At 42.5% G+C, this 27,817-nt stretch overlaps 1 protein-coding gene across 1 annotated transcript in view; it reads left to right on the top strand.

Moving 5' to 3' along the window:
* The window catches only part of si (sucrase-isomaltase), a gene marked incomplete at both ends in the record, with an annotated part of 108,036 nt that overhangs the window by 13,365 nt on the left and 66,854 nt on the right, over positions 1–27,817 (top strand). Inside the window, 10 exons of the mRNA XM_084064645.1 lie at positions 2,369–2,540; positions 4,807–4,906; positions 5,182–5,294; positions 6,543–6,668; positions 14,321–14,452; positions 15,126–15,245; positions 19,981–20,094; positions 21,431–21,515; positions 22,214–22,331; positions 24,361–24,532. Coding sequence (XP_083920771.1) covers positions 2,369–2,540; positions 4,807–4,906; positions 5,182–5,294; positions 6,543–6,668; positions 14,321–14,452; positions 15,126–15,245; positions 19,981–20,094; positions 21,431–21,515; positions 22,214–22,331; positions 24,361–24,532 — 1,252 coding nt within the window. The remainder of the gene's footprint in view (positions 1–2,368; positions 2,541–4,806; positions 4,907–5,181; positions 5,295–6,542; positions 6,669–14,320; positions 14,453–15,125; positions 15,246–19,980; positions 20,095–21,430; positions 21,516–22,213; positions 22,332–24,360; positions 24,533–27,817) is intronic.

Genomic DNA, 27,817 nt, shown 5'->3' with positions numbered 1-27,817 from the left:
ACAAGGAGACAAATCATGACAACAATTAACACCTTATTGATTCCTTTTAGTTGTTTTTACCTTGTAAAGCACCTTGCTTTATCAAAGTCCCAATTTTTTTGTGCATACAGTATGCTGTATGTTTTGGTAAGACAGAGTAAGAGAATCACACAGATTTATTGTCACATTGTCCTTATACTGTAGGTGATCAACAACCCGCCATATAATCTTGCCTGCCTTTACTGGTGCGACTAAAGTTAGCGTGGATGATAATCCATCATTGTTGCTGCTCAACCTTGTGGTGCAAAGTTGTTTTGCTGCTTTAAGTTAACTCTTTGTTGATCTTGCGGCTGTGTGCGACCTCAGCTCAGGAAAACTGCCTGTTCACTTTGAGAATTAGCCACTGCTTGCCTCTAGCCACTAACTTATACACACTGTGCTGCTGTCTCTCTAAATTATCTTCTTTCACTCGCTGCTGTTTATTCTATTTGCTGCTTTATTTTCCCTTGCATTTCACTAATTTGCACACCTGAGTTTGGATATGCTGCTCTGCTTTGTTTAGCCTGGGCCTTTGATCCCAACATAACGACCGCACGGAAGGCCTGACTGAGTGACTAATTGTACTCTAGTTTCGGATACCTTGATCATTCACTCCTCCCAGCAGCTGTTTTAATTGGCTATACACCTTTGTGCTGTATATATAAGTGGCCCACTGCAGACTCTCACTCAGGAGTAAGACAGAATATGTGTGTCTGACTCTGAACGAGAGAGAGGACAGTAGACCAGTGAGGATGCAAGGAGTGATGGTGGTGAAGGATTTTAAATAGCTAGGGTCAACTATCCAAAGTAATGGGGAGTGTGGAAGAGAGGTGAAGAATAGAGTGCAGACAGGGTGGAATGGATGAAGGAAAGTGTCTGGAGGGATTTGTGACAGAATTGTACCAGCAAGAGTGAGAGGGAAGTTGTATAAGACAGTAGTGAGACCAGCCATGCTGTACGGCTTGGAAACTGGCACTGACGAAAAGACAGGAGGCGTAGCTGGAGGTGTCATAATTCAGGATGCTACAATTCTCATTAGGGGTGACAAGGATTGACAGGATCAGAAATATACATTAGAGGACCAGCCCAGGTTAGAAGGTTTGGGGATAAGACAAGAGAGGCGAGGTTGAGATGGTTTGGACATGTGCAGAGGAGGGAGGAAGCTGGGTACATTGGGAGAAGGGTGAAGATGGAGCTGGCAGGCAAGAGGAGAAGAGGAAGTCCAAAGAGTTATGGATTCAGTAAGAGAGGACATGCAGGTGGCTGGAGTGACCGAGGAATAAGCACAGAACAGAAACGGATGGAAGCATGATCCGCTGTGGTGACCCCGATGGGAATTAGCTGAAAAAATAAGAAGTTGCTGCTCAACCTTGCGCAAAACCAGGCAGCTTCTTGCAATCTGATTTTTGTCTGAAACATTCTTGGCTTAAAACTATACATTTCACGAACAGTAACAGTATAAACAAATATAAACATTATTTTTGTCCACCTCTACTCCTTCAGCTTCTCTGTCTATCGACTCCTCTGAACCCATGTCTCGTTAGACAGGTTCTGCTACCAGGGTCTGGCTTATCATCACACTGATTTTTTCTAAGGTTCAAAGTGCTGTTTATTGCAGTAGATAGATACCTTGTTGGGATACAGCTTGCATTTCACTCTTGTCTTTTCAATAAAGTGAAATAGTGGTAATATTTCTGCCCTGAAAATGTTAAACCTTCCACTGACATGTTATTGGTTTAGAATTAACTGTTTGCTGTGGTTTATAGAGGGTTAAACAAGAACAAGAACTCTAATATAATAATATTACAACATTTCAAACAGTAACTCATTACACTTCTCCATTAATATTACATAATCGTTGCGTTTCGTAACTCGTTACCCCAGGGGACGGAGCGGGTAATTGTTAAGTATGTGGATAATTGCAGTGAGAGTATCAGCTTGCTCTCTGCCATCCTCTCTGAGTGATAAAAAGCTATTAGAAACTGGACACATTCGCTTTTCTTCACCACACGTGCACTTAATCCCATTATCTCTGCACTTGAAATACACCAAGCTAAAGTGTATTGTTTGACTAAAGGCGATCCCGAGAGTGGGGCCTGTGTCTGTTCCTGCTCTTCAAATGTGAACCTGTTTTCTTTACATGTTGACAGTTTTTTCACCTGCCATTTTTTGTTGCCGTCTTTATTTTGGCAGTTGTATACAGTTGTTTTCTTACCAGTGTATCTCTTGTTGTGAAGGTGAGAGGAAACACAGCCCTTGTTAGAGGTTGTGGTCTGTCTTCTGGCTGTGGTTTCTCCTACCTACCTCCTACTGTCTTATTTATCACCTGCACTCTCTCTGACACGTTTAGGTTTGACACCACAATGGGTCCACTGGTGTTTGCTGACCAGTATCTACAGATCTCTGCCAGGCTGCCATCCCATAATATTTACGGACTAGGAGAGCATGTCCACAGAAACTATCGCCATGACACAAATTGGAGAACTTGGCCCATATTCACAAGAGATGCGTTCCCCAATGGGGTATGAAAAAGGACACACACCACCACGCAAACACACAACTCTGAGAGTATGAGAAAACGTACCCAAATGGACCCAGTTAAACTAATACTTAATATATGAATATGAATATGTATATATATATATATATATATATATATATATATATATATCTCTCTCTCAACAGGGAATTTAACTGTGTATATACACTGTATACAAAGGCAAATAGAGGATTTTCTACGGTATTACCGGCGAAGCACCTTCGCCTACTTCCAAATGTAAACTTTATAGAAACAGACCGACACAATCAGTTGGTGATTACCCGCTGACTTATGTGTTTTAAAAGGATCCCTGGCTAATATGCCAAATATGCCGCAATACACTATAATTGCCCTCTATAGGGTGTGCCAGCGTGTCATCACCAAAGGTTCGCCACGCCCCCTTTTTGACGCTACAGCCCGAGAGGGGTCAGACTGTTCATAGAGGCGCGCTTAAGACTAGAGAGTGACGGTGGTTTGTGTTTGTAAACATTAACTTCTTTGCCGACTACATAGTGCACACTGCACGTGTGGCTGGTCTATGAGAAAGCTGTTCACATGTCGCAGCTCTCCTCTTCAAGAGATTGAATACAGTGTGAGGCTAACAATGTATTCAAGAGACGTAGTATGGCTTGGATCTCAGCTGTACGACACAAAGAATTAACGTTCAACAACCTGCCCAAGTACAGCCGTGTTTGTTCACATCATTTTCTCGAAGGTACATTTTTACCAAAAACATGAAACAGCTATTTTGTCTCTGCTAACTAAAAGTAACTAGGTAATGCAACTAGACTAGGGTAGCCTAGGGTGGTCCAGAGTGTCAGTGACTTTTTTTTTCTCTCCAACTCTCTGACAGGCGCGCTGCTCTGCTCATAGACTGAACATTCCACCACTGTGCGAGGTCTCCAACTTTAATAAAAATAAACAAAACTATTTCACTATTCACCGAAACACAGGCAGATTTTGTGTTGTTGAAGGTTTCGGTGAGCAGCGAAATAGCTTTGTTTATTTTTATTAAAGTTGGAGACCTCGCACGGTAGTGGAATGTTCAGTCAGCGCGCCTGTCAGAGTTAGAGAGAAAAAAAAAATCACTAACACTCTGGACCACCCTAGGCTACCCTAGTCTAGTTGCATTACCTACTTACTTTTAGTTAGCAGAGACAAAATAGCAGTTTCATGTTTTTGGTAAAAAATGCACCTTTGAGAAAATGAAGTGAACAAACACGGCTGTACTTGGGCAGGTTGTTGAACGTTAATTATGTGCGTCGTACAGCTGAGATCCAAGCCATCCTACATCTATTTGAGCTCTGTGATGTTGCATCCTTGCTGGAAAGCTGACAAATTCTACTCCTTTATCTACCACATTACCTCGACCCGACCTGCTGGGCACTTATGAACTGAGCAAGTCCTCACCATTGTGACTGTGAGTAAAAAAAAAAGAACACAGTCGGGTCACTGTTTACAAGCTGTTTATGTATACCCTCCGGCACCAACAATGGCCGCCGCTACCAAGTCACACATGTTGACGCCCCCTTTAGGATCTTTTGGTACACCCTATAACTACAATTAAAAAATGAAAACGCCTTAAATATTATATTTATTTTAGAAACAGTTAATCTTTCACTCAATAGGGGCAATGCCCGTCGCAAGTTGATGATGTAATTTGCCCATGTGTGGTCTAGAATTATTTTATGGAATGCATGTGAAAATAAAAATCAACTTACCGTATTTTAAATGTCTTTTTTTGCACATGCATTCCATAAATTCCATAGGGCTAGACCACACATGGACAAATGACATCATCAATTTGCGACGGGCATTGCCCCTCTTGAGTAAAATATTAACTGTTTCTAAAATAAATAAAATGTTAAGGTGTTTTAAATGTTTTATTTTAGTTATAGAGGGCAATTATAATGTATTAAGGCATATTTGGCTCATTAGCCAGGGATCCTTTTAAGAGACCGTGTGTGGCTGTTACTTGTTTGCGTGTGTCCACTACATGTTTTTCTTGCTTCCCAACGGCGTCATAATTGGAACTCCTTTAATAGAATAGAAATACTTTATTAATCCCTAATTAATAAAGTTTGCCTAAAGCTGACTTTAGGCAAAGTCGTCCCCTCAGTTTACATCTCTCGCTCTCTCGCTCTCTCTCTCTCTCTCTCTCTCTCTCTCTCTCTCTCTCTCTCTCTCTCTCTCTCTCTCTCTCTCTCTCTCTCTCTCTCTCTCTCTCTCTCTGTGTCCCATTCCTCCAGGGAACACACAACCTCTACGGACACTATCCCTTCTTCCTGTGTCTGGAAGACGAGAGCGGAAAGTCATTTGGAGTCTTTCTTATGAACAGCAATGCCATGGGTACACACACACACACACACACACACACACACCGTATATACGTACTGTATATTTTAATACTTAGCAACAGAAATGATGAAAGTCACGTAAAACAATGTGCCGTACTGACATAAACGTTTTTATTTGTTTGCTAGCAGAATTCGTTTTAAGCAAATGCTTAATTCTAAGATCTTGTTCACAGCAGCACATACCTAGTTCTGTGTGCGTGCGTGCGTGCGTGCGTGCGTGCGTGCGTGTGTGTGCGTACGTGCATGCGTGCGTCTGTTCCCTTTCAGAGGTGACACTGCAGCCAGCTCCTGCCGTGACCTACAGAACTATCGGAGGAGTTCTGGATTTCTACATTCTTTTCGGAGACACACCAGAACAAGTGGTGCAAGAGTTCATGCTGGTGAGGCACAGCTATACCAATGGAATCTAAGGCCAGGATGAAAAGTACACTCAGGATTTTGCAGTGTTGGAAAACTGCTTTTCTGGCAACTACAATTGGCAACAGATGTCTAGAAATGTTCTTAAAGTACTGTATGACATTTATAAACATTTTGACTCCATTTTCACTCCACACTCTTGAGGGGTAAGCAGGTTGTCCTGTTGGTTAGAAAAATCATTATGTAATATGTATTGTATCTATTCTGGAGCATACCTGTACATTCAGCGATAATAGCCAATATACAAGCTGGGTTGTGAGCTTGTAGACCAGCTATTATCGGCGGAGAGAGTTGGTGTGGAGGGGGAAAAGGAGCATACCTAGAGGGTCAATTAAGTGTACAGGGTTTAAGTGTTTAATGTACTTGTCAACAGGTTCTTGAATACACTGGCCCTCTGCCTGTTCATTCGTACTGCAACTATTCCACAATCTCTGAATGCTATATACTGTAGAGTCTGGAACTACACCTCCCGAAATCCGAGGCACGAAGCTGTCATCTCTATGTCAATTCTGTTCAAGAATATATTTTTAAATATCTTTACACTTTATTTTATCATTTATAATAAGCAGCAAGCTATATATGCTTCAATTATTTTTATTTATATTAGGACAAATTAGGGTTGTAAAAACTGAACGGAAGGGTGAGGTGGCGTCACATCCGCTTCCCCCCTTAATCATTTTCAGAGCTTCCGTGCTCCAGACTGTATGACCGGAAGCATTTGAAAATGTATATATATTTTATTTATTTATTCCATAAACATTTTTCATCACAATTGGGGGAGGAGGGGCTTAGGGGGGCTAAGCCTTCACCAGGGGGGCTTAGCCGTCACTGGTGTCAGCTATGTGTCTACCTAAAATGTTATGTCTATAACATTTGAGTCAGTGCAGATGATGTTTTTCATGTGATGTAATGTAACATTTGAGTCAGTGCAGGTGATGGTTTTTATGTGATTTAATGTAACATTTGAGTCAGTGCAGGTGACAGTTTTTATGTGATGTAATGTCTATAACATTTGAGTCAGTGCAGGTGACAGTTTTTATGTGATGTAATGTCTATAACATTTGAGTCAGTGCAGGTGACAGTTTTTATGTGATGCATGTGCTTCTTACTGTATGTCCATTATGATTATCATTATGTTTGCTCTCCAAAGCCTTTTATCTTAACAGTGTGTGCGTGTGCGTGTGCGTGTTTTTGCGTGCGTGTGTTTCCAGTTGATTGGCATGCCTGTGATTCCTCCCTACTGGTCCCTGGGTTTCCAGATTTCTCGCTGGAACTATGGGAGTCTGGCGGAGGTGAAGAAAACAGTGGAGAGGAACCGCGCTGTAGGACTACCATATGTAAGATTCCATCTGACTGCCTACTATATGTGTTCTCCTGTCCATTTTTCTGTCTTTGTCAGTGGTTTTAAAACTTTTTGTGCCTAAGTCACACCAATGGGCAGTCAAAATCTCAACGCGATCTACAGTCTCACGATGCGTTGTGATCTGCAATTTTTGCCATTATTTAAATTTTGTTTAAACATTTTTTAAAACCTATAAAGACATCCCAAAAGGGACGCAGCATTTGAAAGTGGTTCAACTATACATTTTATAGTGTATAATTTGCCTCTGTATTGGGAAATGTGTGTATGGCATATCTGTGTGCCTTGGCACACCATTTGGGAACCACTGCTTTATGTTGCTCTACAGTCTGTCTGTCTGTCTGTCTGTCTGATATAGATATACAGCTAGTATGTGTAGGCTTCAGAGAGGAGAAACAGAAACTGTATTTTTATTATGATGCTATTCTTTGTTAATGTCCACTCTGTTAATCACATTGATTTTGTTCAAGTTAGCAATTCCTCTTCACAGTGCATGCCAAATTAACTTCCTCAGTTAGCCCACAATGTACCCCATTGATCCTGGCCTTTAAAAAGCTGGTGAATAGAAAGAGAAATGGGACAAAAACAGGAAAATGGAGTGGGGACTACCTTTTGTTCCATTTGACTCCCTCTGTCTAGCTGTGGTGAATGGCTTTAGATAGACATGAGACTGTATATTGAGTCCTGAAAGGTATATCATTGTCTGTTGTTAAAGTTGACACAGGCTATCATGGTTACGTAACAACCACACTAATTAAAGTTTAATAACTGCACATAAAAAAGCTGCAGACATGGCTCAATGGATGTAACCTAATGTATTGAGGCAAGGTACAGGCAAGTACATACGGAAATAGTTTTACTCCATGGCATCACTTGTTGGTGTGATCAAATCAGGAGCGGAGATATTCTTGTCACGTACTGTTAAGTCCACATCACAGTGTTTACTAGGACAATAAAGACTGACTTACATGTTAATGTTTCAATGTTGAGGCTTTTTTTCCCATCTCCATATACTGTATTTGTTTGTGTGGCTTTCACCTTTTCCTTTTTTCTCCATTTTTTCTGTTTCCGTTGATCTCTCTTGGAAAGAAGGGAATTCCAGCAGTACAGGGGTAGAATTCAAGCCCTCAGAAAAAACAATGAGCCCTTTTTCATTTAAGTTTTATTTCGTGTGTGTGTGTGTGTGTGTGTGTGTGTGTGTGTGTGTGTGTGTGTGTGTGTGTGTGTGTGTGTGTGTGTGTGTGTGTGTGTGTGTGTGTGTGTGTGTGTGTGTGTGTGTCTGTGTGTGTGTGTGTGTGTGTGTGTGTGTGTGTGTGTGAGAGAAAGCCATATCACATGTCTCTGGTTCCAGAGAGGTGTTGATGGGTAATGATCCCAGGCTTGTGATACTGTCGCTGGATTATGCCCTGTGGCCTCTCACTAACAGTCTGTGTATCGGCTGATAACAGTGCTTACAGTAAGACCCAAAGACTATTTTCTGCTCTCTGTGTGCATGCCTGTGAATGTCCAAAGACACACACACGCGCGCGTGTGTGTGTGTGTGTGTGGCGCCTTTTCTCAAATTGATATGTGAGTGTGTGTGTGTGTGTTTCTGTGTGTATGTGTTTGTGCATGCATTCTTTCTGCATGCATTCTTTCTGCTATTTCTGGGGAATGGGGTGCAGTCTCCCTTTTTAGTATTTCCTCATCGCGGTTACTTCAATCCCAATAGGAAATGTTGGACAAACCTTTCACTGCTTCTACAGTGACATTATGTACTGGGAGGGATTTCTGGACTTCCAGAATAACAGCTACTGTATCAGTGTTCCTCTACGAGTGTGGTTCAGAGGCAGGAGGCTTAACCATTATATTGTCAACATGAGACGTGATACAGTATGAACGTTGAAGCAGGGGGCTCGATAGACTGTCGGACGGATAGGGGTGGCCTTTAGCTTGACGGGATAATCCAGCTTTCCGTCAAATAATGGAGAGTGTACTATAGGCCCCCCAGTTCAATCTTCTGGACCGGTAGTTTTAAAGCGTCTCCAAATATTAGTGATGATCGAAAATCAATCAACTGAGATCCCTTTGTTAGCTTGTTTATCCTGGCCTGAATTGTCCTTTGCAAACCATTTCCCCTCTGAGATAAATATCACCTCAGGTGGACTTTTTCCTTAGCCTGGCACTGGCAGACTGATCACATGAGATCACTCACATGTTCCTCCACGATATTGTGTAGGAACGTGTGAGTAATCCCACGTGATCGGTCTTGCAATGCCAGGCTACTTTTTCATGCCTTAGAGCAGTGGTTGTCAACCAGTGGTCCGGGGACCACCAGTGGTCCATTATTTAACATAGCATCACAATCATTTTAACCACTTAGCTTTGGCCATTCAAAAATATCAGATCTACAAGCTCATAGCGGCACCGAGTGCCACGCTATGAGCTTGTATATCTTCTATTTTTGAAAAATCTTGAAAATGTATGCATATCTTTGAATATATATATATTTTTAAAGAGAACATTTTTAACTAAAATCTTTGCTTCTGGGGGTCCCTGGCACAACATTTTCAGATTGGGGTCCGTGGCCAAATGTATATCAATTTAGGGGTCCTTGGAATGAAAAAGGTTGAAAAAGGTTGAAACCACTGCCTTAGAGCAGTGGTTCTCAAAGTGGTGTCCAGGGACACCCAGGGGTCCTTGAGGGGGTTCCAGGTGGTCCCCAGCAAAATTAGGAAACCACTTGACCACTTTAACGAAAAAAGCAGATCTACAAGCTCACGTGTTGTCATGTGACGCATTGTGAACTTGTAGATCTGCTATTTTTTTAAACTATTTTGAAAATAATTCCTGGGAAAGAGGGGGCTTGCAACTCACTTTTAAAGTTTTAGTCACACTCACAGCAGTAATACATACGTTTGGACCTTGTGTTTTTTTTGAAGGTCACTTGTGTCCCCTCTTGTTTTTCCCCCTCTTGTTTTTCATGATTCAGTTTTTGCAGTTTGGCTCAGCACCAAAAAACGGAGGATGTGCGTTATTTATTCTTTGACATTTTTTTTTTTTACAAATCTCTTTTATTGATTTTTGGCAGAAAAACAAAGACAGTGAAATGGATGATAGTGTAAACAAAAGGGGTCTGCAATTTTTTGATACATACAAGAAAAGAAAAGTAAACATAACAACAGAGAACAAAAAGCAAGACAAATGAGAACAAGAAATCATAGAAAACACAAAAAACAACACGCGCATCTCACATTCAATCCAGGACAAGGAAGGGGATCGTCCCTGGCACAAAATCTTTTCAGATGGGGGTCCGGGGCCAAATTCATATCAATTCGGAAAATACTTGAGAACTGCTGCCATCCATGCTGAGATGCTGAAGGCCGACGTCCCTAGATCAACACGAGTGCTGACGGACCTCTTCCAAAACATTTGGAACAGTGACACCATCCCTGAAGACTGGTCCAAAGGTCTTATTGTCAAAATCCCCAAGAAGGGCGACACCAAGAACTGCAACAACTGGCGTGGAATCACACTATTATCAATTCCAAGCAAGGTGTTCTGCAGAGTCTTTCTCAATAGGATGGAGACAGCCATTGACACCAGGCTTAGACAGGAGCAAGCAGGCTTCAGGAAGGGAAGAGGATGTATGGACCAAATCTTTGCGCTGCGAAACATAATAGAGCAGTGCCTGGAATGGAACACACCCCTCTTCATCAACTTTGTGGATTTCAGGAAGGCCTTCGACAGTGTCCACCGAAACACCCTCTGGAAGATACTGCACTCCTCAAAGATCATCTCCATCATAAAAACATTCTACACTACACTCAAACTGTTCATTCTATGAACAGTTTGAGTGTAGTGTCATCTTGGGAAATAACCTTTCTGAGTGGTTTCCTGTGCAGTCCGGAGTGAGACAGGGGTGCATCATCTCCTATCCTCTTCCTTGCCGACATAGACTGGATTACCACCAACACCACAGCTGACAGACCCAGAGGCATCCAATGGACTCTATTCTCCCTGCTGGAAGATCTTGACTTCTCTGACGATCTTGCTCTCCTATCAACCAACCACAACAACATGCAGGCTAAAACTGACAGGCTTAACAACTTTGCCAGACAGGTCGGACTCCGTATCAACACCTCCAAAACACAAGTGTTGTGTGTCAACTCCATCCACACAGGACCCGTCCTGGTTGATGAGGAACCACTTGCGTTTGTGGAAGATTTCACTTATCTGGGCAGCCTCCTCAGTAAGGACAGCGGGGCATCAAAAGACATTAAGGCAAGGCTGGGAAAGGCTCAGGGTGCCTTCTCCCAACTCTGTTCAATCTGGAGATCAAAGCAGTACAGTCTTAAAACCAAGATGCTCCTATACAACAGCAATGTTAAGTCTGTTCTGCTGTATGGTACCGAGAGCTGGTGAGTGGTCAAAACAGACATGAGGAAAATGGAAGTGTTCCACAACAGATGCCTCCGACAAATATGGCAGATCTTTTGGCCTAATAAAATCTCCAATAATGAACTGTACAAACAAACAAGGAGCCGGAGCATCACCAAGGATATTACACACAGACGCCTGAGATGGCTAGGACATGTGCTGAGGATGGAGCAGGACCACATCACAAAGGTCGCCTTAAAATGGACACCACCAGGCAATAAAACCTGGGAGGCCCAAAACCACCTGGCGCAGAACTGTGACACAAGAGCTAGAACAGATGAACCTGTCATGGGGAGAGGCGCAACATGCTGCCAGGGACCAAATGCAATGGAGAGCGCTCAATGAAGCCTTATGTCCCATAGGGGACGAAGAGGAGTAAGTTGAGAACCACTGCGTTAGAGGACAACTGATCATGATTCATGCAGGGCTGTCACGATCATGAGACTTTACTTGACAATTCATTGTCACTCAAATAATTGTGATTAACGATTTAATTGTGTTTTTGGCATTGAATATCGAGGCATTCTGGCTTTTTAGGCATAAACAAAAGTTGCTCAGGGCAGATATGACAAACAAAGTAGTGACTTATTTAATAACTAAACTTTCAACAACAAAACATTTGTGGAAATAACTGATCTACAAGCTCACAACATGCAGCAATGCATTGTGAGCTTGCCGCTATTTTTTGAAAATGTTTGAAAATGTTTCATTCATCAAATTTTTTACATTATGACAATCATGCCGATTATGCAAAGTAATTGCGATTAACTCAAATAAATCAGATGATTTTGTAATAACTGTGACAGGCCTATGTGCAGGTACAAAGCCTCTCAGAATACGACTGCATTACAGAGGTCAGGTGAAATGTAAATCAAGGAATGTGGGCCCTGACATAGTAATCTCAGAATGACCGTGTCGGACAGCTCCAACGCAATAATACGAAACACTGACAGAAACAATAGCCAACACAGTTTGAAATAATGTGTTCTGACGATCCGCCCACAGACAAAACGCCTCTGACCCCCTTTCAATATTTTACTCTGATAATCGCCAATATGTCTTCCCTGTCTGAAACCCATTAGGATGCAGCTGGTTCCACTCCTTCCGTACTCAGGGACATATTTGATATCCATCAGATAGACCACAGAGGGCATTATCACATTCTCCCTAATATGTCTGGAGCTGATTACCATTAGGGGGAAAGATCTGGCAGGGCTTGCCAACCATCTGCTCCGTCGATATGGAGAAGAATTTGGCAGCCAACAGACAGGCAGAGAGAGAGAACGAGCATGAAGACACACCCAAACCCGAAAGTTTTTTTTTAAATACTTTATGTGATAACATTTACAGGGTCCTCACAAACTTCTGAAACACATTAGCCAAGATGCTAGCACTTACATCAAGGTCCCCCGGCTGAATGGACACATGCCAGCTGACAGAGAAGCTATATCTGCTAAAGCATCTTCATGTGATGCATAGCCACGCGCAATCAAGTAACCTACTATATCAAGCCCTTAACAGTCTTAACAGGGTCTTTCTCCAACTTGAGGCCGGGCCCGATAACTCCGGTACTTTGCGTCTAGCTCCATCACTTACCATCACAGGTCGAAATCAACGCATTCGGCAGACGGTTGGCATTGACTTTTAGCTGGCCAGGGTGTGCTCGTGGGAGAATGGTTTGGGAGTGCCTGTGTTGTAGCATGGGTGGCGACGTCGAAGCCTCCCGCTCGCTCTGTCTCATGCCCGTCGGAAAAATAACGTGCCTTTCGCGAACGTACTGATTTTCCATACGAGCTGCAGCACTATACTGCAACATCTATAGTTTGCGTCGCACCGCCGATCCGACTGATATGCCCATATACAGTATGGAGATCTCTGTATGTGTCAGCCCTTGTCCCTTTTATGCCCATATATGGAGATCCCTGGTGTCATCAGTATATGCCCATATATGGGCATGCTGATAGATCTCTGTATCTGTCAGTCCATGTCCCTTTTATGCCCATATATGAAGATCTCTGTATCTATCAGTCCCTGTACCCTTTATGGCCATATATGGAGCTGACTTATGCCATGATGACACATTTAGGTTAGACAACACACTCCAGATTTGGGCGTAGCTGCATTGGGAATTCCTTATTTGGTTATGGCTGAGTCACGGTGACATGAGCGCGACGGTCTGTGGACCACTGATTGTGAAACAGTAATCTACAGTTGCCAGACATAATGGGGGGATGCATTAATTAAAGTGTTGCAAATGCAAATATTTGAGTGGATGAGTCAAAGTCACATACAGGTATGAGTGGGCACATTAAACACGTAACAAATTTCACTTGTTTGAATACATTAGTTGCCTATTCGAATGCAGATATCACTTTAATACATGGGAGCTGTGCCACCACCATGTTAGCATTTCCAATTAGGTTTGGGATTTTTGATAGTAATAGTGCATTTTGAATAAAGACATCAAGAGACTTATGTAACACATGTGGTACAGCACAACGTGGTTATCTGGGTCAACTCATTCTTGGGGGTTGGATCCTTTGTAGCAGTAGCCTAGCCTGGGGCCATTTCGCTTTGGAATTGGGGTATCAGTAAAAACCAGAGTGGAAGAGTTGGTGTAATGTGATTCCTGTACAAGCCTAAGTACTTAAGCTATGCTAAAAGTAACATTTGAACTAAGCAGTAATATTCTGTCATTTTAATATTATTTTTTTCCACCTTTTTTTCTTTTAAGCACAGACCAACATTTTCCACTTCCAACTTCTGTTCTTGTCTTCCATGTCTGTTTTTGGCAATTTACTCAGTAAACCAGGCTTTCCTCTTCCGGTATAGAGCAATGCATGGCAGCGGTTAGCTGTAGCCATGGTGGAAGTATTACTCCAAATTGAGTTATGTTAATGAAAGTTGTACAGTAGGTGAGCCAGTTTGTTAAGAAATTGTGACATTGCAGAATTGCCAATTCTTTCCATGCCAAGAACCCCAAATAACCTGGCCCCCTACTGTGAAATTGGCTTAAACAATAATGTTAATAAAAAAAGGCTAAATAGGGATGCACATTGATCACGTTTATATAACCACATGCTGAATACGTGTTCAACTGAAATATAGTTTGTAGTTTGCACTTTGTCATATCTTCCATTTTCTACAATATACAGAAACCATGTAATTCACAACACCTTTTTCTAATGTCCTCTTGTGTTTCACCTCCAGGATATCCAGTACACTGACATAGACTACATGGAGGACAAAAAGGACTTCACTTATGACAACATCAAGTTCAGAGAGCTGCCTCAGTTTGCCGACTACCTGCACGAGAAGGGCCAGAGATACATCCTTATCCTGGTAAGATGCACCTGAATCCTGAAGATTCATTATAGATTGTGCGACGCTAGACCACTCGGAAACGATGCAAGTCATAAACGATAACCCTAATCCTCAGTTGACCATGCTAGTGAATGATACGACTGATAAACCCAGGGCCGGATTACCCATAGGCCGTTATGGGCGAGTGCCCTGGGGCACCAGCCAATGGGGGCACAAAAAAAAAAAAAAAAAAAAACTTTTTTTTTTTCTTTTTTTAATAAGAATTAAATATCATAGCCTTAACATAACCATAACCCTAAAACTGAAATAAAGTAACCAAAAACCGTAAAGAAACTAACAAAATCCGCCAATTTTTCGCGCAAGCGCACGATTTCAGCGCCCGCGCGCGGGCGCGCGGGGGGCACTTCAATTTGAGGTCGCCCTGGGGCACCACATAGTGCTAATCCGGCCCTGGATAAACCAGAACAGGGCTCTGCATGGCCTACTTGTGTCAGTCGTGGGTTCTAGCCTGCAGAAACACACAGTCGTCTTCTCCCGGCCCGTCGACCTGGCAAAGACAAAAAGCACAACTAGCCATGGAAATGATCAGCATCCTCCTGCCTTGGCCATTTAAAGTGTTGGTCTACCAGCCAACTTACAAGTGTGAATGGCCTGTATGTTCTCCAATAACTTCATTTATTGTCACCCCCAGGATCCAGCAATCGCCACCAGTAGGAGGGTAGGGAATGCATCATATGACTCCTATGATCGTGGAACAGAGAAGAATGCCTGGGTCACTGAGTCAGATGGGAAAACACCTCTACTGGGAGAGGTTAGCATTTACTGTGATTGTGTGTGTGTTTGTGTGTGTGTGTGTGTGTGTGTGTGTGTGTGTGTTTTTTTTTTGAGTGAAGGGATGCAGGGGGCATCCCTTCCCCAATGTGTGTGACTAGATCTCCAAAGTTATAAATACGAATGAATGAGAAATATGCTTGCAGTGTGTTGTGTGTATGTCTTATATCTCCATGCATCCTCATTTTGGATGAACCCATAGTGAGCCCGCATCCTGATATATCTGATCCTTCATATATCAGAGAGTATGTGTTTAGAGACCCCCCCCCTGAGGGGCTTCTAAGCCTTCCATTCACATGCTTTTTTAAGTAGCTTTTGATTACCCATATGATGAATCCTCTCCCCCCACCACGGCCGCACGCACACGCACGCACGCACGCACGCACGCACGCACGCACGCACGCACGCACGCACGCACGCACGCACGCACACACACACACACACACACACACACACACACACACACACACACACACACACACACACACACACACACACACACACACCCTAATAGCTCTTTTCATGCTGTTTAATGGAGGTCAAACATAGACATTGATTCCACATTACTGTTTAATCTTAAAATGTTCTGCATCACAGAATCAGACTGTGTGTGTGTGTGTGTGTGTGTGTGTGTGTGTGTGTGTGTGTGTGTGTGTGTGTGTGGGCTTGTGTGTGTGGCGGGAGTTTTCCAACTGTGCATTAAAGTGCATACATTTCTCTTCTGTCTATTCTCAGTTGTTTGTGCTTTACATGGGGATGCTTTATATAATTTGTGTGTGTGTGCACGCACAAGCACATCCATACACATCTGCATGTGATAAGAAAGACCGAACTTAAAACATTTGTAGGATTTTTTTTGCCATAATTTAGCTGCTGCATTCTGCTGCTAAATTCAGAGGAGATGTTTGAATAATGACCTGTGGGGTGCAGTAGGTGTGTCATTGACGCTGGATCTCAGAGACAGTGGCTAATTGCTAGCAAAGATTAGAATAAACGCTTTGGCCAGTCGCCTGACACACAGTAAAATCCTCAGTGTTCATTTATCTATTCGTGTTGTAACTCTGAGACTACACAAATGTAACCAAATGGACCCGTAACTCAGAGTTAAATGGACACTTTCAATGTGTATGTTTCCATGCACTAGTGAGTAAAACATAGTGTTTGGATGTCACAGATGTAGTACCGCTAGTTTGAGTAAGACCCGGTAAGAACGTGTTGTGATTGGCCAGTAGTCACTGTGATTGACAGTTCTGCCAATACAGAGGAGCGTTCAAGATGATGTTGATCCGTCCAGGCAGAAGACATGATTCTACTAGTTTTCATCATAGTGAGCAATAGATGAAAGTTGAGAGAGTTGTCGTCTTGTGCTGCAGCAACATGAAAATGTATACATTAATATTGAAGCAAAAATAAATAAACAAATAAACAAGTAAATAAATAAATAAAAGTAACTCAAAAGTCACACAAAATGAACTAAAGTAGTAACATAACTAGTTACTTTTATAATGCAGTACCTAGTAGTAAATAAGTTGCTTTTTGAAAGCAGTAACTAATTTAGTAGTAGCTATAAACACTTTTTTTAGTATCTTGCCCAACACTGGAGAGGAAAGAAGTATTAGCTAACGCGTGAGCTGCAGCTTCTGTACCGGTTGGCAGTGGGTTAAAGGTTGGAGAGGAGCGAGAAAGGAAGGCCCCACCTGATAAGACAGATGGGGACAACTGGGGACAATCAATACTCTCTGACCTTGGGTTTCTGTCCACCTGCCATAAAAGCCTGTCTACAAATCTGTGTGTGTGTGTGTGTGTGTGTGTGTGTGTGTGTGTGTGTGTGCGTGTGCGTGTGTGCTTGTATGCAGGAGCATATTTTTTTTCATGATGGCACATTTTTCATGTTTGTGCATTTGTAGATGGGTGCGTGCGTGCGTGCGTGCCTGTGTGCCTGCGTGCCTGCGTGTCCATGTGAGCATAATTCAAGCCTCGGCTATAATGTGGGCAATAAAATTCCTTGTGGTGAATGTACAAGGCAAGCTGTCTTTTACAGACTGGATTGTGAGATTTTTATATCTACAATGCTGTTGGACAAGGTCACACATGCACGCACACACTTAGCACACTAGCGCACACGAACGCGCGTGCGCGCACACACACACACACAGTGATCTCTGCCTTTCTCAGTGGATTAATCATCGCTCTCAATGTATGTCATTAAGGACAACTTCTAACACACAGTCGCGTCTGGAGAGTTCTATTGCATTATTGATTTCTCTGTTTTGGTCCGTCTCTCCATCGCCTTTCTTTCTTCCTGCGTCTCGTCCTCCACAATCACGCCCCCTCCCTCACTTCATCTCCATTCTCATCTCCTTGCGAGTGTTTGAGCTGTTCCTATGACATTGCTATTGCATTGTTTCGGCAGTTCCCACTAGCCCCATGGCATATAATCACACCATGGTTGCATTCCACAAATCTGGCTCAAGATATCTTGAACTTAAACTTGAAGGCTGACTTGGTTGAGCCAGATGCAGCATCTCCAGGATTCTTGGTTCCACACAGCAGCTGATTATAATTTAGGGATCCGGATCGATCAAGCAGGGATAGTTTAAATCCAAACCATGCATGTTGGCGGTGAACATTTTAAGGCCATATTGAAATGAACACAGAAAAAAAAACGAAGCACACTTCTCAGTCCCAACTTGAGTTGGGCAACAATGACCGAACATATTGTGATGCCTCTGTGCCTCAATATGGTGGACTGTGAAACTGGTGCTAGGAGATGACATCACAGGGGGGGAAAAAAACTACACATCTGCCAAACACTTTAGCGTGGCAAACAAAAACGCTGTTTACCATGTCCACACGACAATGCAAATATGGTCATCTTCTTCACCCTGGCCGCAGTTTTCCACAAACATTGTTTTCAGGGGACCGAAGCGTGTTTGTGTGTGGATGAAAGGCTCAAATGCATAGGAAAAGCTATATAAAAAAAAGGGGAAAAAAGTATGTGTGGACACTCAGGGCGTCAGACACGTTTTTCTTTTTTTCACATTTTTTTTCTGGAAATTTCCATAAATTGTGACTAAATAGATCCTCATCATCTAATCCTACTTGCTGGAATACACCCCATGTCATTGTGTTTACTGCAAAATACTGAAGTTCATATTCTGATCTTGATCCAGAGTGAAAGCGTAATATTCTGGATAGTACCACAGAAACAGGGTTTAGGCAGATAGTAAAATAGTGAATGCGACAAATGCAGGCAAGCTGATGTCTGTATGAATCAGCTCTGTTTAGGGCTCTAAAAGTTAGAATTGGGGCTATAGTATGGTATTGTAAATGGGACAGGGCTCCTGCATGCACAAAAAAATAAAATCACACCTTGTGTGAAGGAAGCGGTGCCTTTGGGGCGGGGCTTAACTAATTTCAGTTCGTCCCTATTGATGGTCTGAGTCCACTTACCAAATTTGTACTTGGTAGCATGCTGCAAACTGGAATAATGGCTGTTTAAAGCCCAGCCAATGGGCAGACAGAGGGGGCGGGGCTTAAGTAATTACAGTTCGTCCCTATTGGTGGTTTTAGTCCATGTACTAAATTTGTAGTCCGTAGCATGCTGCGAACAGAAGTTATTGCTGGTTAAATGCCGTGCTCAAACGGACATAACATACGGACGGACATACGGACGTCAAGTGTAGAGTCATATGAAATCCGTGTTAACGGAATCGCGGACGGAATCGCGGAAATGACCAATAAAAATGGAATTGGAATAAAACACGGAATATTGCAGAATTTGGAAAATTAAAAAAAAACGCGGTAAAATATTTTTTTTTACCGCACATTTTTACAAATCCACGGGACACCACCATTTTGCATGGCCACATCCTACTTTATAAACAGTAAAATCCACGTAGAAATAGTCTTAGAAAGACGATAGAAACAATAATACATGGGCGACGCCATTTTGCGCATGCTCAGACCGAATTAGACCGAATTATTTTGGGAACATTTTTGCGTATAACACAACAAGGGCCATGTATGGACTGTTATATCTTGAACATTTATTCATTTCCACTTACCAGACACTTTTTTTATGGTAAAAATGAGCATAAAAAGCAAAATACAGAATTCAGAAATATTAAAATGGAAAAAACAGAATTTGGGAAAAAATAAAACGGAATTGGGAAAAAAATAAAACGGATTTCATATGGCTCTAGTCAAGTGTGTGTGCGTGTGTTCGTGTGTGCGCATGTGTGCAGTATTTGTGTGTGTGTGTGTGTGTGTGTGTGTGTGTGGGTTGAAGTGGTGCATGTGTTTTGCCGTGTTCAAGCATACGGAGGGACATAATATACGGACGGACGGACGGACGGACGGACGGACGGACGGACACACACACGGACAGAGTCAAATGTAGAGCGGTTGGCACCGCTAAAAATATTTGAGTATCCCAAATAATACCAAATGATCAGAATGTAAAAGTGCACGTATATGCATTAACAGACGTCATTGCCCTCTCTCCCCTCCTTCTACTCTGGCTCTGCCTCTCTCTGTGTCACGTTGGCTTTTCCTGTCATGTCCTATCGGTTCATCTGGGTCTGTCTCTATTGCTCTGTCTCTCTGTCTATCTATCTGTCTCTCTCTCTCTCTCTCTCTCTCTCTCTCTCTCTCTCTCTCTCTCTCTCTCTCTCTCTCTCTCTCTTCCCCCCCCCCCTCCCTCCCTCCCCCAGGTCTGGCCTGGGGAGACAGTGTTTCCAGACTACACCAATCCTAACTGTATAGATTGGTGGGCTGATGAGTATGACAGATTCTACAACGAGGTCAAGCACGATGCCCTCTGGATCGTAAGTCACCTCTAAATGGCATCACTGTACCGTGACTCTGGGTTTATTGCACACATTGTGGGCCGGAATGCCCTGATGGAGGATAGCTGATCAAGTGTAGTGTGTAGCAACTGGTTCTCAAATATTTTCATGTCTAGGATCCCCAAATAATATGTAATATTTGTCCCCGGACCTCCATCTGAAAATATTTTGTGCCAAGGACCCCCATACAAGATTTGTATTGTTAAAACGTTTCAAGAAGTTAGAAGATTGTTCACGTCTAAAAGCTCACAACGCATTGCGATCTTGTAGGTCTGCTATTTTCAAATAGATTAAGTGTACTGTAGTGGTTGAATAGATTTTGATGCTATATTAACTCATTTTGTGGGGGACCCCTTGCAACCCTCTCAAGGACCCCTGGGGGTCCCCGCGGACCCCACTTTGAGAACCACTGTGTATAGCGGTTCATTCTTAAAGGGATAGTTAAAAAAAAAATCGATTAGTCACCCCATGGAGACTTGAATTCATGGATATTTGTTAGTTTTTGTCGCATTCCTATGCCAATAATTTGATGACCAACGGACCGGTAGGCAGCCGGTCATCAAATTATTGTTTTAGTAATGCGACAAAAAACATTGCACTAGCCATTGCATTATCTCCGGGGCTGGTATGTGAGCTCTTATAACATGCAACGTGCTGTGATAAAGACCTGTAAGCTGGAAGTCTATGCGCTTTCTTCATAATGGTTCATTATTATGTAAAAATCCTCATTATGCTAAAGATGATTTATTAGCGCAAAGAAAAGAGACCGTTTGGCTCACTACCCATCACTGAAACATGCAGAAGTTACCTCTTGGTCTGTAGGTCATTAACATATTGCTTGGAGAGCACTTACTTTTGTAGTAGAAGACACAATACAGAGGGAGAAATGTGTCCCAGTTTTCAAAATATAGTGTGTGTGTGTGTGCGTGTGCGCGCACACACACACACACACACACACACACACACACACACACACACACACACACACACACACACACACACATATATATGCAGCTGTGATGACGACCAGTTATCGTTGGTTTTAAAACTACTCAATTATAATAGACGTTGTTGTTTGACGGTTTATTGGTTTATTGATGATTTATTGGTTTATTGATTGTTTATTGATTGATTGTTTATTGATGTTGACGGTGTCAACATCAATAAAAATTGTCATCTAAGAGTTGCTATATTTTGGCTTTTTTTTTTTTTTTTTACCATTTTCATTCTTTGCCTACTGTATAATGACATACCCAAAATAGGGACATCAGGGTGAAAGTGGTTAAACTCTTACAATGCCACGTCTTGTTTGCAGGACATGAACGAGGTGGCTAACTTCAAGAAAGGATCAACGAAGGGCTGCGATGATAACAGCCTCAACTACCCTCCCTACACACCCAGTAAGACCTGCCACGTCTTAGATTTAGAACTGCAATAATAACTTATGCTTCTCCTTTAAGTCTTCTTCCGCAATAAATCTTAAAAATCTTAATTTCTTTCTTTTTTCTCTTCAACATAGAGGGTTGGGATTAGGGCCAAGAGTTATGTCGTAGCAAGATTAAAATAGGACCCATGACTAAGAGGAATACAGCTTGTGGTGTTTTAACTGCATGGGATGCTTCTTTCTGTTACCGTCTTGCTGCAGCACTTTTAAATATCCGCAGTGCAAAGGGGAAAAAAAGAATCCTGTCGGCATCTATGCTGCCATGGAGAAGCGAGGTAGATTTTGACAGATTAGCAACAGTAGCCAAGGAAATCCGTTCAGGACCCGAGGAAACCTCATTTGAAGTAGTGAGTCCCCGGTGTAAAATTGTGATAATGACTGTTCGCCATGTCTTTTATTCTGTGTGTCAGACAGGATGATCATAACTGCAGAAGGCAGGCTCCCCTGACTCCATTTTATTACTCTCTTTCTTGCCTCATCTTCTGCCTTCACTTGTCACCCTCTGTCTTATTTCACCTGCCTCCGTTTATTTCCTTCATCCTTTTCTCCCCTCCTATGTCGCTCTCTTAACTTTTTATCCCTTTCTCCTATTCCTCCAACCTCTCTTCCTTTTGCCCTGACCTCCCTCCTCTCTCCTCCTGTCTCCTCCCACAGATGTTCTGGATGAGGTGCTGTACAGTAAAACCCTGTGTATGGATGCCAAGCAGACCTGGGGGAGCCACTACGATGTCCACAGCCTCTATGGATACGCCATGGTGCTGGCCACTGAACAGTGAGTGGTTCCTTGGTCAGTTCTAGAAACGGCTTGGCCAGGAGGAACTATTGCAGAGCTATTTTACTTCTCCAGAACCACAAAGCATTTTCTTTCTACAGCATACAATGGAGCAATGCCCTCTGTAAAGAAAAAAAGAAAAACAAATCACCATGGCAAATTGCTTAAAATCTTTAAAGTCAGCTGGCATGAAATCACAATTTATTGAATAGCTCTTGTGGGATTGTGAAGCTGTCATGACTGCTACTGAAAACGGCAATCGCAAATGTTTTGGTTTTGCTGTATGTAGCTCTACATAAGCTCACAGCAACTCTGGAGTGTTAAATTAACTAACGCGTAGAAATGGACCCATGACGGATTTTATTGTGTAGAATCAATACCGTTTTTCTTTGAATTATGGCCTATAGGACCATCAAGATGTTTATAGCAGACTGATCGCTAATGGGTGTGCTCATGATCAAAGTATTGTGTTATAATAAGACTGGGTCCCCGTCTGTGAGAGAATAAATGTCTCATTTGTGTCCTTGGCTGAATTAGCTCAAGACTTGTACCAGTCTATGCAGAAGCATCAGTGTGATGCATTACCAATGTGGAGATGGATTCAAGTCATACTCATGAATCTATAGATACTCATCATTAAATTGGATTCTTGCATCTGGGAATGGATAATAATGCCCTGGCAGAGCAAAGTTGGCCTTGCCGGACAGAATTCTAATGCACAGTAATGGCTAATGCTAATAGTATGGATATAAGCCTACTGCAGCATGAAAGGATGGGATGCACAGCAGCATCGACGTGGTATAAGCAGGCAGGAAAGGATGCAGCAAAAAAATAACCACCCAAGAAATTAAACCTAAACTAAAAAGAGTTGTGTGTATACAGTTCCACCTACTCCAATGTAAAAGACATGAGAGGAAGAAGTTCTTGGATGGCACAGTTGGGGAAGCTCAAAAGGAGAAAAGTCTGCACAACAGCTTGCTGTTGCAATATAGTTTTACTATGCATGCAGACACACGCAAAATACAATGTTTTGCACAGGGGGGATGCTTTCACACAAGAAATGTACCCTACCAGACACCTCATTAATTATCACTGAATTATAGTGACAAAACCTTTTTTATGCTTTCTAAACCACTTCTAGCATTTATATCATGCGTATATGTGTCGGTGTGCTGTAGAAGCATTTTTACACCGCTGCATGACAATCGATCAGATATTATCATTTACTGATCAGCTTTATATGAAAGGCCTCATGATTGAATACTGGTGGGGATTCCCATGTTATTTCTATTTCAATCACAAATCGCTGCCTCTGTATCATTCGCTGCCAGTGCAGTCCGTCATAATGTGAGGTTTGGTGTCTGGAAAACACAGACCGTCTAGAGTATCAAAACAAAGGCCCCAGGCCCCTGCTACAATGACAGCTGCCCCTGAGGTATTTCTCGACAAAACCGCTGTCACATTATGCACACAGAGGTGCATAATGCACGCACGCACGCACGCACGCACGCACGCACGCACGCACACAGAAGTATGCATGCAGGAACCCAAACCAGTGGTGCACGCACGTAAAGACACACACACTATATAACTAAATAAAAAATCGAACAAAGTATAATACACATAGACCAGATAAAATGCACTTGCACGCACGCACCCGATGGTGAACAGGATTCAGAAGCCCTCGGGGGCCTAGGTTTGCTGACTCATTTTCTTTCTGCTCTTAAAGCTAGCTCATCTTTCTTTTGTCTCTTTCTTCATTCCTTCCATTTTTCCCTCCTCCGTCTACTAATTAAAATGTATTATTGGCAGGAGACACATTTTGTAAACATCATCAGGCTTTGTATTGTCATGGTAATCAATGATGCTTCGATCTTCGTCATCAAATAGAATAATAATATACAGTAAACCTTGTCCCCATCTGATCTCTTTCTCTCTCTCTCTCTCTCTCTCTCTCTCTCTGCATTTCCTGACCTCTTTCTGTCTCTGATTTTTCTTTCCCTCTCTCCATTTCCCTCCTCTTCCTCAGGGCTCTGCAGCGGGTGTTTGGGGAGAACCGCACCCTGATGCTGACGCGATCTTCTTTCCCCGGCGTGGGCAAATACGCCGGTCACTGGCTGGGAGACAATGCTGCCAACTGGAATGACATCAAGTGGGCCATTCCGGGCATGCTAGAGTTTGGCCTGTTTGGGGTTCCCTATGTGAGTTAACAGGTTTCAAGAACAAAGGATGTTCACAGCCACTTTGGGTTTACCTCCCAAAGTGATGATAAAATATTCATTCTATGTTTGTAGTGTCACTAAAACAGCATTTTTGTCTCCGCCAGGCCGAAAGGCATGGCGAGAGAGTATGTTTTACCCCCTGTCTGTCCGTCCGTCCGTCCGTCCGTCCGTCCGTCCGTCCGTCCGTCCTTCCGTCCGTGTGTCCGTCCGTCTGTCACCAGCTAATCTCCGCCACCGTTGCCTTGATCGCAGCAAAACTGAGCACACACACTCCCTGGATGCCAATTCCGAACTTCTGCCCCAATTTTTTCACATGGGCCTTTTATAGCGCCACCAGGAGGCCAATTTGTGCAAAACATATCTTTTTTACAGTACTCCTACAGATTTTGTCCAAAATTCTCGCGAATCGGTACACAGTATCTCTATAGTCATTAAACAAAACATGTCTTTCAGATTTTTCATATTCCATGCTGATTGGCTAAAAATGGCTTCCAAAGTTTGCAGGAGTGCTCCGTTTTGAACAAAATGCCTCAAATCATGAACACAGCATGCGATTTCCGTGAAATCTTGCACGCATATTTCCACTATGCCGAGGAAGAAATGGCACTTGAACATTTTCAAATCAGCCTCATGGTGGCGCTATAACAGGCGGATTCATACCTATAACTGCACCGATCTGTGTAAAACTTTGTATGCGTACTCCATAGAGGTCAAGGAAAAACCTTTGCCCTGCATTTTTCACATCTGCCTTTTATAGTGCCACCAGGAGGCAGACTTACGTAAAACACATTTTTTTATATTACTCCTTCCGATTTTATCCAAATTCCACGCAAATCGGTACACATGATCTAGTCATGTGATCAAGACGGATGTGTTTGATTTTTCATATTCCATTCTCATTGGCTAAGATTGACATCTAAAGTTTGCAGTAGTTGGCTTGTTTTGAACAAAACTCCGCAAATCATGAACGCACCGTCCGATTGCGGTCAACTTTGCACGCACCTTCACACTATGTTGAGGAACAAATGCCACCCTTTTAACATTAGACCTGCGCCACCAGCAGGTCTAATTTAGCAAAACACATTTTTTTGCACAAAATGCCTCAAGCCATGAATGCAGTGTCCGATTGCCGTGCAAGCCTAATAAGAAATGGCACCCTTTTGACATTGGCCTATTACAGCGCCACCAGGAGGCCACAATAACCTACCTGACCTGGCGGAGACCTGTGCTCCGAGGAGCACTTTTTCTAGTTTGCTCATGTTATTTCAGCTCAGCTGTAGATTCATAGGAAAAAGAAACTTGGGCACGTAGCCCCAGGTGAAATACCCTCAGTTCCCTCTGCAGAGAGTGTAGGTAGATTGATGGTATGCAATACTTCAGTGGTGCACAGCTTTTATAATCCCCTGGCAAACTTACAAGACATTCATATTCAAACCGTACCTAATCATCGATTGCTTGGAAATATCACATAAAACCTAGTCTGACCATAAAAGAGAAAACAGCAAAATATATATTGAGCTACAAGCTGGTGGAATAAATTGCATTAAGCTATCAGAGAGGGAAATATCGTCCAGGGCTGTTTTCATTAAGTTTTAGTGCAGCCCATGTTGTATTTTGCTTTTACATTGATTTTCTTTATATCTGAACTAAATTGCAATGCCAGAGCTCAGTTGTTACACTGCAGGGTGACTCCACACACTGAATGGGAATCAATGTTATACATATTTCCATTATTTCAGCACAGTTGCATTAGCTCATGTTTATTAGACCGGTATTTGGCAATGTGTTTACAGAGTCCAAGAGGTTCCCTTGCTACCATATGGTTTAGTTATGTTAGTTAACCTTAGTCAGCAGCACAAGCACTGATCCTTCTGTGGCTAACTGCATACATACATACAAAAATGAAGAATTGGGGCTGACATGGTGTGGTCGCTATAATTGTAACACAGAGGAGAATTTCTTAACTCTGCCTAAGGACTTGGGGACATAACACAACAGGGACAGAATTGGGACACGAGCACACATCTCACACTTGTGGAGCAAGCAAGGAACACACTCATGTATACTCTTTTACTGACTTAAAATTCCCATTCCATTTCCAGAATATGATAAATATTATGAATAAGTTCAGTACATATTCCTGTAACATTATGCTGTAGACTACTAGAGTATAACTTACCAGTTGGTTCAGGTCAAGCACTATGAGTGTCAGAAAGCCATGTGGCTTTTGGCTGGACCAGCAGTGCCAACCCAATAGACGGACATGTCTTTGATTGACGGCTGCACTGGTTGGCCGGTTGGCCCAACTACTGTATGGTCTAGCCAATTGCAGATCAATCGTCCCTCCAGACTATGGAGTGGAGAACAAGTCTATGGTGGGCTCTCACTTGTGATGCACAGGTTTGTTTGATGTCTGCCTGGGGGACATTCCATCAACATTGCTGATTAAAACTGCCCTTAACTTAAAAATCCCTGTTTTACTTAGTTTGAATTAATGTCAACTCCAAATTAAAGTTCAAGACATTCCATTAACACAATTCAGCCTTGTCTTGTCAACGTTTACTCAAACCAGGCTTGAACAATCTTTTAACTAATCTTTTAACGACGCGTTGCAATTCTGGGAAATTGCAAGTGTGGTTGCGCCGACGCCGTTTGCCCCCTATGGATCAAAGTGGAAATGCTTTTGGAGATTCGTTGAGTAAACAACCCTTGACATGTGATTTAAATTTGGGATTGACCGGACGTTTCGTTTTTTTGGGGGGGGGGGGTTTGGCCTTTTTGGTAAAACTGGCCCCTCCCGCTAACTTTGGAAGCCAATTATGGACGAACGGTATGGACTATCAAAATTCCGCTTGGAGATCATGTGTACTGATTTTTGTGGGATTTGGAAAAAATATGTAGGAAAAGGAGCAAAAAGTGTGTTTTAAAGAAGATTCAAAATAGCGGAAGATTTTTATTCTACGACCTACGGTTCAAGAGTTATAGGCCAAAACGTAAAGTGGGCTGTTATAGCGCCACCATGAGGCCGAATGGTGTAATTATGTTTTTAATAATTTCGCACTAAATTATGAACCTCCCCTCCAAGTCTTGTAGCTCTAGCACTTTCGGTTTCTGAGAAAAAAATACTTGAATGGGAGCTTTTTCATTTTCCCATTAAAGTGGATGGGGAAATGTAATGCACTAATAAATCAATATCAATTAAAATATGTAACCAATCTATTAGCAAAGTACAAGCCCTGGATTCCCGGTGAAGCCGGTAATTTT

This window comes from Gymnoscopelus microlampas, assembly GCF_963454915.1.
Source record: "Gymnoscopelus microlampas genome assembly, chromosome: 8".
NCBI classification, from domain to species: domain Eukaryota; kingdom Metazoa; phylum Chordata; class Actinopteri; order Myctophiformes; family Myctophidae; genus Gymnoscopelus; species Gymnoscopelus microlampas.
This window is presented reverse-complemented; position numbering and strand designations above follow the sequence as displayed.